The sequence below is a fragment of the Helianthus annuus genome, chromosome 2, assembly GCF_002127325.2.
Source record: "Helianthus annuus cultivar XRQ/B chromosome 2, HanXRQr2.0-SUNRISE, whole genome shotgun sequence".
Lineage (NCBI taxonomy): Eukaryota > Viridiplantae > Streptophyta > Magnoliopsida > Asterales > Asteraceae > Helianthus > Helianthus annuus.
Window position 1 is genome coordinate 2169817 of NC_035434.2, and position 10827 is coordinate 2180643.

The 10827-nt window shown below is 41.5% G+C and overlaps 1 protein-coding gene across 1 annotated transcript; it reads left to right on the forward strand.

Moving 5' to 3' along the window:
• Positions 1-639: 639 nt before the first annotated feature.
• LOC118489741 (ATP synthase subunit alpha, chloroplastic-like) lies at positions 640-9995 on the forward strand. The gene is made up of 2 exons (XM_035987281.1): positions 640-2332; positions 9954-9995. The coding sequence occupies exons 1-2, from the start codon at positions 1136-1138 to the stop codon at positions 9993-9995; spliced, it is 1239 nt and encodes a 412-aa protein (XP_035843174.1). The 5' UTR covers positions 640-1135.
• Positions 9996-10827: the final 832 nt, after the last annotated feature.

Consider the following 10827-nt stretch of genomic DNA (forward strand, 5'->3'; position numbering starts at 1 on the left):
CAGAGCCATGTGACATCGGCCAATCTTGACAACATTCAGGCTATTCAACGCCTTGCGCATCGCATCACAGATCAGGCAGTGGATCAGAATAGGCTGCCTAAACGTATCAGTGCTACTGCTACTGTTACCACTTCTGCTACACTTGCTACTCCCAGTGACAACAAGAGAAAATGGGATGGGGATTCCAGCAAGGGATCAGCTTCAGTTCAGTCACAGGTTCAGCAGCAAAAGACTGACAGTTATCAGAGTCCCAGTCAGCACTCTTCAGGTAGCCACAGGCAGGGCGGATATCGAGGGAACCTTCCAAAGTGCAACAACTGTAACAGACACCACAGTGGCCAGTGTAACAAAGGTCGCTGTCAAAGATGCCTCAAGATGGGTCATGAGGCCAAGGATTGTAGAAGCCCTCGGCCTGCGAATCAGAATCAGCAACAGCCACCAGCACAGTAGAATCAGCAACAGGGCAACAGGGATGTTTTCATTGTGGTGCAGAAGGTCACTTCAAAAGGCACTGCCCTCAGCTGAACAGTAACGAGAACAACAACAACAACAATCATCAGGGAAATGGCAACAACAACAATGGTGGGAACAACAACGGCAATGAAGCAAGGGGTCGTGTATTTGTGTTGGGTAACTTTCATTAAGTGATTTATTAGATAATCGAAAACAGAGAATCTTGAATACTATTAGAAATTCAGAAGAATTGCGCGAAGGGGCCATCGAACAGCTGGAAAAAGCCCGGGCTCGATTACGGAAAATAGAAATAGAAGCAGATGAGTTTCGCGTGAATGGATACTCTGAGATAGAGCGAGAAAAATTGAATTTGATTGATTCAACTTATAAGACTTTGGAACAACTAGAAAATTACAAAAATGAAACTATAAATTTTGAACAACAAAAGGCCAGTAATCAAGTCCGACAACGGGTTTTCCAACAAGCTTTACAAGGAGCTCTAGGAACTCTGAATAGTTGTTTAAACAACGAATTACATTTACGTACTATCAGTGCCAATATTGGCATATTGGCGGCGATGAAACAAATAACGGACAAGCCCCTCTACTTTAGTTTAGAGTTTAGGCATTATTTTTTGATTTATTATTATTTTTTTTTTCAAAAAAAAAATTAAGAAATACTCATGGTAACCATTCAAGCCTGCGAAATTAGTAATATTATCCGTGAACGTATTGAGCAATATAATAGAGAAGTAAAGATTGTAAATACCGGTACCGTACTTCAAGTAGGTGATGGCATTGCTCGTATTCATGGTCTAGATGAAGTAATGGCGGGTGAATTAGTAGAATTTCAAGAGGGTACAATAGGCATTGCTCTTAATTTGGAATCAACTAATGTTGGTGTTGTATTAATGGGTGATGGTTTGCTGATACAAGAAGGGAGTTCTGTAAAAGCAACAGGAAAAATTGCTCAGATACTAGTGAGTGAGGCCTATTTGGGTCGTGTTATAAACGCCCTGGCTAAACCTATTGATGGTAGAGGTGAAATTTCATCTTCTGAATATAGATTAATTGAATCGCCCGCTCCGGGGATTATTTCTCGACGTTCTGTATATGAGCCTCTTCAAACAGGGCTTATTGCTATTGATTCAATGATTCCCATAGGACGTGGTCAGCGAGAATTAATTATTGGGGACAGACAGACCGGTAAAACAGCAGTAGCAACAGATACAATTCTAAATCAACAAGGCCAAAATGTAATATGCGTTTATGTAGCTATTGGTCAAAAAGCATCTTCTGTGGCTCAGGTAGTGACTACTTTCCAGGAAAAGGGCGCGATGGTATATACTATTGTGGTAGCCGAAACGGCGGATTCCCCTGCTACATTACAATACCTCGCTCCTTATACAGGAGCAGCTCTGGCTAAATATTTTATGTACCATGAACGACACACTTTAATCATTTATGATGATCTCTCTAAACAAGCGCAAGCTTATCGCCAAATGTCTCTTCTATTACGAAGACCACCTGGGCGCGAGGCTTATCCAGGGGATGTTTTTTATTTATATTCACGCCTTTTGGAAAGAGCTGCTAAATTAAGTTCTCTTTTAGGTGAAGGAAGTATGACCGCTTTACCAATAGTTGAAACCCAATCGGGAGACGTTTCGGCTTATATTCCTACGAATGTAATTTCAATTACTGATGGACAAATATTCTTATCTGCCGATCTCTTCAATGCTGGAATCCGACCCGCTATTAATGTGGGTATCTCTGTTTCCAGAGTGGGGTCTGCAGCTCAAATTAAAGCTATGAAACAAGTAGCCGGTAAATTAAAACTGGAGCTGGCACAATTCGCAGAAATGATCCCAACGTCGTTATGGGTAATTTCCTTCTCGACAATATTTATGTTACTGTTTTGTTTGATTCTGGTGCGGATACGAGTTATATGTCTATGAAAATGAGTAAATTGTTAAAACGTACACCAACACCCCTAAACACCAAACATGTCGTAGAACTAGCAAATGGTAAAAGTGTAGAGGCCACGCATATAGTCAAGGGTTGTAACATCGTTCTAGTGGGTCAGACCTTCTCGATTGATCTCATTCCCATAGTTTTGGGTAGCTTCGATATAGTCATTGGGATGGATTGGTTATCCCAACAGCAAGCAGAAATCATATGCAAGGAAAAGGTAATCCGCATTCCTCATTCTGGTCGAGAACCTCTTGAAGTTCAAGGCGACAAGAGTGGTGCTGTGGTTGGCATCATCTCTTTCTTGAAGGCGCAGAAATGTTTATGAAAGGGGCACACCGCCATTTTGGCACTTGTCACTGACGCATCAGCGAAAGAAAAGAAATTGGAAGATATCCCAGTAGTTCGCGACTATCCTCAAGTGTTTCCTGAAGATTTACCTGGTCTACCGCCTCATCGTCAGGTCGAGTTTCAAATCGAGCTAGCTCCAGGAGCAGCACCTATAGCTCGAGCACCGTATCGTTTAGCTCCAACTGAACTGGAAGAACTGTCTAAGCAACTACAAGAGCTCTTGGATAAGGGCTTCATTCATCCAAGCTCTTCGCCTTGGGGAGCTCCAGTATTATTTGTGAAAAAGAAGGATGGCACTTTCAGAATGTGCATAGACTACCGTGAACTGAACAAGGTCACAGTGAAGAACCGCTATCCTCTTCCTCGTATAGACGACTTATTCGAACAGTTGCAAGGGTCGAGCTACTACTCCAAGATAGACCTGAGGTCAGGTTATCACCAGCTGAGAGTCCGGGATGAGGACGTCTCCAAAACAGCATTCAGAACTCGCTACGGCCACTACGAGTTTCTAGTCATGCCATTCGGGTTAACGAACGCGCCTGCCGTATTTATGGATCTGATGAACAGGGTGTGCAAGCCGTACTTAGACAAGTTTGTAATTGTCTTCATCGACGACATTCTGATTTACTCCAAGAGTCAGGAGGAACACGAGCAGCATTTACGATTGATTTTGGAACTCCTTCGAATAGAGCAGTTGTACGCCAAGTTTTCAAAATGCGACTTCTGGCTTCGTGAAGTCCATTTCCTAGGCCACGTGGTGAACAAGGATGGGATTCATGTTAATCCATCTAAGGTAGACTCGATCAGGAACTGGCCTGCACCGCGTACACCGACTGAAATACGCCAATTCTTGGGTTTGGCGGGTTACTATAGGCGATTCATTAAAGACTTTTCGAAGATCGCACAGCCGCTTACGCTACTGACACAGAAAGGTGTCACCTACCGTTGGGGTAATACTCAGGAAACCGCTTTCCAGTACCTAAAGGATAGGCTTTACAGCGCACCTATTCTCACATTGCCAGAGGGCACGGATAATTTTGTGGTCTATTGTGACGCATCGATACAGGGGCTTGGTTGTGTATTGATGCAGCGGGATAAGGTTATTGCTTACGCTTCTCGTCAACTCACGGTCCACGAACGGAACTACACGACGCACGATTTAGAGCTAGGAGCTGTTGTTTTTGCGCTTAAGATATGGCGACACTACCTGTACGGTACCAAGTGCACTATTTACACCGATCACAGGAGTCTTGAGCATATCTTCAAGCAGAAGGAATTGAACATGCGTCAACGACGATGGGTCGAGTTACTTAATGATTACGAATGCGCCATCAAGTACCATCCAGGCAAGGCCAATGTTGTGGCTGACGCTCTCAGTCGAAAAGATACTCTACCTAGGCGTGTACGAGCTTTGCAGCTCACTATTTAGTCTGATCTTCCCGCACAGATACGAGATGCTCAGGTGGAAGCATTGAAACCAGAAAACGTAAAGGCTGAAGCTTTACGTGGCTCAATGCAACGATTAGAACAAAGGGGAAACGACGCCTACTATGTAACAAGGCGTATTTGGGTACCACTTTACGGCGGTTTACGAGAACTTGTGATGGATGAAGCTCATAAGTCTCGCTACTCGGTACATCCAGGATCGGATAAAATGTATCACGACATCAAAACAACATATTGGTGGCCTAGTATGAAGGCCCACATTGCAACTTACGTCGGCAAATGTTTGACTTGTGCGAGAGTCAAGACGGAGTACCAGAAACCCTCAGGCCTACTTCAGCAACCCAGGATACCGCAGTGGAAATGGGAAGAAATCTCCATGGATTTTGTTACTGTCCTCCCTAGATCCCAGAGTGGGAATGATACTATATGGGTGATCGTGGATCGACTCACCAAGTCTGCACACTTCCTGGCTATTAAGGAAACAGATAAGTTCTCCACCTTCGCAGACGTTTATCTTAAAGAAGTTGTTTCGAGGCACGGGGTGCCCACCTCCATTATTTCGGATCGGGATGCACGATTCACTTCAGAACTATGGCAAGCGATGCACAAAGATTTTGGCTCTCGATTAGACATGAGTACAGCTTATCACCCTCAGACGGATGGGCAGTCTGAGCGCACGATTCAAACCCTAGATGACATGCTTCGGGCATGTGTTATTGATTTCGGTAACAACTGGGAAAAACACCTTCCGTTAGTGGAGTTCTCGTACAACAACAGTTACCACACCAGCATACAAGCCGCTCCATTCGAGGCATTGTACGGTCGTAAATGTCGGTTACCTCTCTGTTGGGAAGAGGTGGGGGATAGTCAGATTACAGGTCCAGAAATGGTAGTTGACGCTACTGAACGAATTGCTCAGATACAGCAACGCATGGCGGCAGCTCGTGATCGCCAGAAAAATTATGCTAATAAACGCAGAAAACCGCTCGAATTCCAAGTTGGGGATCGAGTGCTACTCAAAGTCTCACCCTGGAAGGGTGTGGTTCGTTTTGGTAAACGATGCAAGCTCAATCCACGGTATGTTGGACCGTTCGAAATCACTGAAAGAATAGGCAAAGTATCCTACAGATTAAACCTACCAGCTGAACTCGGTGCAGTTCACAACGTATTCCACGTGTCGAATCTGAAGAAGTGCCTGTCAGATGAGACCCTCATAGTTCCTTTTAAGGAACTCACTATCGACGAGCGGTTGCAGTTCGTCGAGGAGCCGGTTGAAATCACGGACCGGGATGTTAAGGTCCTCAAAAACAAGAGAATCCCTCTTGTTCGAGTTCGTTGGAACTCCCGTCGTGGCCCAGAGTACATCTGGGAACGCGAAGACCAGATGACAGAAAAGTATCCCCAGCTATTCGAAACCAATACAACCACTACTGAGGCTGAAGCTACTACCACGGAATTTCGGGATGAAATTCCAGATAAACAGGGGGAGGATGTGACACCCCAGGAAAATCAGTGAACGATGCAACCTATCTAGCTTCCTCAGAGGGTACGTACCAAATTTCGGGACGAAATTTCTTTTAAGTTGGGGATAATGTGACAACTCGAGTTTCTGACTTTCACTTTCGCATTTATTGCACGTTGACTTTGATTGTTAGTTGTTTGACTTGTTTGTCTTGTAACTGTACACCTTGTGTTATAGTAAAACGTATTATGTTTGCATGTGTTTGTGTTTGGTTGTATTACATGAAACCTTAAACTATTCAATGCATGACCCGACGAATCAAGTGATTCGCCATGACCCAATCTCGACGAAACAAAGCCTGTTTCACCAACTTGATCTCGATGAAACAAAGCCTGTTTCGCCGGCTCATCAGATTCGTCAAGCCCATTAAGGGCCCAGGACCACTATACGCGTATAAGTTATATGGAACCACTCCCTCCGCCACACTTTAGAAAAATCAGAAAAAACCCTAGGGCTCTCTTTCTCTGTTGACGGCAACCTAGTGTCTCCGAAGTCTCGAGCCGATTTAGTTGCTTCCCTGTTCGTTGCGGTTAGTGTTTATCTATGTGTGATTGCTTTTCTATATCAACAATGACTGTTCTTGTTTGAAATCATTAGGGTTGATGCTATATAACGTTATATTCATGATTGGTTTATAGTTTGACAATATTAGAATATATCATATCGGTTACAATTGTGTGTATTGAAATCCGATTGGTTGTTACTGATGATTAGACTAGAATATTGATGATTTTGAATCTGTGATTATAACCCCGTGTAATGGTCAGTATATGCTTAGATTACCAAAGGATAACACATGATGTTGTTATGTTGGTATGATTAAATGGTACCCATGATCCTGATGATTTTCCGTATGATGATTTGGTTTGATGATGAATATATGATTTCAGTATGATTAAGCTTGATGATGGCATGAAACGGCTGCTAGCATGATTAGGGTTTCTGTGATAATTCTGTAACTGACATGTTGCGACATAACTGGTATCTTCACGAATCTAAACTTGACGAAATAGAATTCTTGACGAAACAAGAAGGGTGTTTCGCCAAGGGTGTTGACGAAATAGAGGGGGGTGTTTCGCCAAGGGTGGTTGACGAAACAGATAGTGTCTCGTCAATAAAGTGTTTTCGTCAAACAAGTGTTTCGCCAACCTGTGTTTCGCCGACTCGAATAATTTGCAAAGTAACCTGACTTAACTTTGTTAGAAGTCAACTGAACTAATTAACTGCTGTTAAGTGGTATGCATGACTTGTATGATATTGAATACATGTTTAGTACCTCTGTGATTATACCTACGTGAACGATTTGGATATAAACTGATCATGTACACATGCGTACTCTAGGACTTGATTGATAAACTGTGAGCACATACTTAACATACCGAGCAAACTAAGGTGAGTTCACACTCTTACTAAGGCATGGGATTCCCGGGGCATGGGAATTGGGATTGAAGGAATAAGGTTGACTAGATTCATACTGACACTGTTACTAGACTACCATACCATCGTCCTCGGTTGTGCTGGACACATACGTAAAACCTACGTATACTGATGCTACTCACTGTCCTCAGGATGCGAAGGACACTCACGTAAAACCTACGTGAACTTATACTCACTACTGCCTCGGTTGTGTCAGGCACTTGCGTAAAACCTACGTAAACCCCCGCGTACCCCTATCCTCGGTTGTGAAGGATACTTACGTAAAACCTACGTAAACTTGTACGTATTACTGTTCTCGGGATATGTAGAACACTTATGGTTACGAATAGTCTAGTGGTTATACAACATGGGAAGCCCCCACCAATAGAATGTACTATCGGCCCAGTAGAGCCACATGTTACAAACGAACTTACTATTACGCATATACTTTCTGTGAACTCGGTCAACTAGTTGTTGATCCTCTGTTTCATGCCTTGCAGGTCGTTAGGTTCATGGAGCTTGCACATGGAGGAGCTGGTCGTTGTGGGCTTGGATCGTGATTGTCTTATTAAACATTTATGACATTTCGTACTTATTTATGTTGGGTTTTAATTACACGCTTCCGCTAAACAGTGGTAACATACTTATGTTTTGGAACACATTTCATATGGATTTGGTTTGGTTATTATTTTTACTTTATACAATGTTCTATATGATTGGTGGCTCGATCCTGGTCAGTCACGCTCCCAAGCGGTGATACTCCGCAGGTGGATTTTGGGGGTGTGACATTAATAACGACCAATGCTTAGATAGGGGGCACTGGGGACGGGCAAAACAATCTGACGCCATCTTGTACGGTACTCGAGTTATTATCAACATTATAATAAACTGGACTAATCACTTGGTAACTAAACATTTCTTAAAACTTTACAAAATGATAGCATTAAACTTACCTATTACTTCATGGTGCTCCATCTCTTGGCGTGACAAAATTTCTGTTACTTTATCCTGTTTTAATAATCTAAGAGCAGCCTGTAAACAATGAACATCGATTAATATGGTCAACAATTTTATTCAATCTAAAGACATGCAAAGTATAAAATGAGCTTACATCTGAATAAATCCCTAATCGTATGAAGTCTGAAGCAAAATGGATCAAATTACCTTCCCCTCAAAATATGCAAGATCAATTTCTTCATGTGGAAGATTCTCTAAGGTGTGTCGAACAGGATCAAACTCCTATCCACTAAAACTTATTAACAACAAAATAAAAACATGAATTCAACCAAATTTAATCACATTTATATCATCAATCAATAACCACTTAAAACACGAAACCTCATCGATTTACAATCACACAACTCGCAACAAAACTTAGCCTAGCACTCCAATCATAACTTCATAACCAGTAAAACAATCAAACTCAAACATAAACATTCATTCAATAAATAAATAAACAGTTTAATAACTAATAAGAAACTACCATAGCTCTTAAGAGTCTGATCATCCTTAAGTATCCGTCCTTTATAAATCAACCGTTGTTGTGCCGCTGGAATATCAAACTTCTGTTCAACAACAGACTTGAACGACTCAACAGACGAGTTGAGGCTCGCTTGAACGGTGAACTGTTGGTGCATTACGTCTATTGACTTCGTCTTGTATCATGTAATAGGATAGGATAGGTTAGAATAAGCAGTGCACGAGGTTCGAGAAACGAGAACTGGTGAATTAGCATTGTGGACCGCTTATATGAACATTGTTCATAAAAGCGAACCATACAACTTATCTGGATCGCTCATAGAACATGTCCACAAAGGCGATCCAGAAATTCTATAAATAGGGCACTGGGTGTTTCATTTGTAAGGGCTTGGAACTTGTAACGAAGTGCTGCCGAATTGCTTCCAGGTTGTAAACATTATCAGAATCAATAAAGTGAAGCATTATATTTAGTTTGAGCATCTAATTCACTGATTCCGCCTTTGAATTGGAAAACGACTCTTCTGATCGACTCATTCAGGGTCAACGACGATCCAACAAGTGGTATCAGAGCACAGGAAGAAGAGTTCAGCTCAAATTTGATCCGTTTTCTGTCTTCTACACCTTCTTTTTCGATTTAGACAAGTTTCCACGGTTAAAATCGGACGAATTTTTCACAGGACGTGTATTATTGGACAATAACAAACCCTAGAAAGTTTTAGATTGAAATTCGGACTAAAAATGGGTAAAACAGGCTAAAAACTTAGGATCGTGTTTTCAGACATTCAGGACCGCTCGAAAGAAATTGTTTGAACCGCTCGAAATTCCTGTTTGGATTACTTGGATCGCTCGAACGTTCATCGCCTGGACCGCTCATTTGTAAAGTATAGAGTCTGGACCGCTCCAAAAACATCCTTAGACCGCTCGAACGAACGATATCTGGACCGCTCATAAGACAATTGTGAACCGCTCGAGTGACATTTTCTGAACCGCTCGTATGACATTTTCTGGTCCGCTAGATTAAACTTGTTTGGACCGCTTATAGATACATAGATTGGTTCACTTATACGGTCAACTGTTTTGGTCCGCTCATCCGACTTGATCCGCTTATTTGGTCCAATCCAGTTTGCTCTTTTAGTCAAAGTTGTTGGTTCGCTTATCTGTCCAACCAGTTCCGCTTATTTGTCTATATTGGTTTTCGTTCATATGATCAATCTGATTTCATCCAAGTGTCAAGATTATTTCTCGACAACCGAGTGTTAGTATATTTCAAAATTACTTGATAATGTTTGAACTGATTAAGTTTGTTTGTTTGCTTCCAGGTTATTGATTTTCAGGAGATCAAAAATGTCGAACAACGGTGAAGAATTCTAAAATACATTCTACAACGCGTTCACTTCCGAATCGTCAGATAGAAGAGCTGAGTTGAAAGAGTATTCAAAAGAGATTTCGGATAATCTAAAATTCGAAAACATGTACGGAAGTCAACAAAAGCCACCAAAATTGATGAAAGTTGAAGATTATAATTGGTGGAAAAACAGGTTTGAAGGATAGGTGAAAGCTTTCGCTCCTGAAAGCTGGTTAAAGTTAGTAACTGAATATCAAGCACCAGAGAAAGCAGAGGGAGAGTTAATCGAGGAGAAAGATTTTACAGAAAAAGATGTAAAGAATGTTGTTGCTGAATACAGAATGATAACTTTGATTAAACAGTCAGTGAGATAGGATATTATTTCATTGCTTGAACAAGAAAAAACGTCAAAGAAATTGTGGGAAGCATTGGAGAGAAAGTGTGTTGGAAGTAATGAGATTGTCAAGAATAAGAAAAAGTTGTTGCATAAAGAGTTTGAAGTGTTTAGTTGCATGAAAAATGAATCTGTTTGTAAGATGTTAGAAAGATTTGGACATCTGAAAATGGAGCTGGTTAGATATAAAATAGATTATTCTGAAGAATTGATGGTGGATAAATTGTTTGATGCATTGCCAAATGATCAAGATTGGCAATATTTTGCTCTTATGCTGAAGAATACAATCAAGCCAGATGATCTAAAGGTTGACTTGCTGATTGAGAGGCTTGAAAGCCATGAATTGGAGTTAAAGAGATCTAAAGTCAACAGTCCAGCGTATCAGCAAAATGTAGAGATTTATTACAGAGGAAATGTACCAAATGCTGGTTCTCCAAAAACAGCATTTTCTGCT

Excerpts from the sequence above, each read along its gene's own strand:
- LOC118489741 (XM_035987281.1), top strand. The coding sequence starts at position 1,136 with ATGGTAACCATTCAAGCCTGCGAAATTAGTAATATTATCCGTGAACGT. Across the intron at positions 2,333-9,953 it reads TGATCCCAACGTCGTTATGG|GTTATTGATTTTCAGGAGAT; the intron begins GTAATTTCCTTC and ends GTTTGCTTCCAG.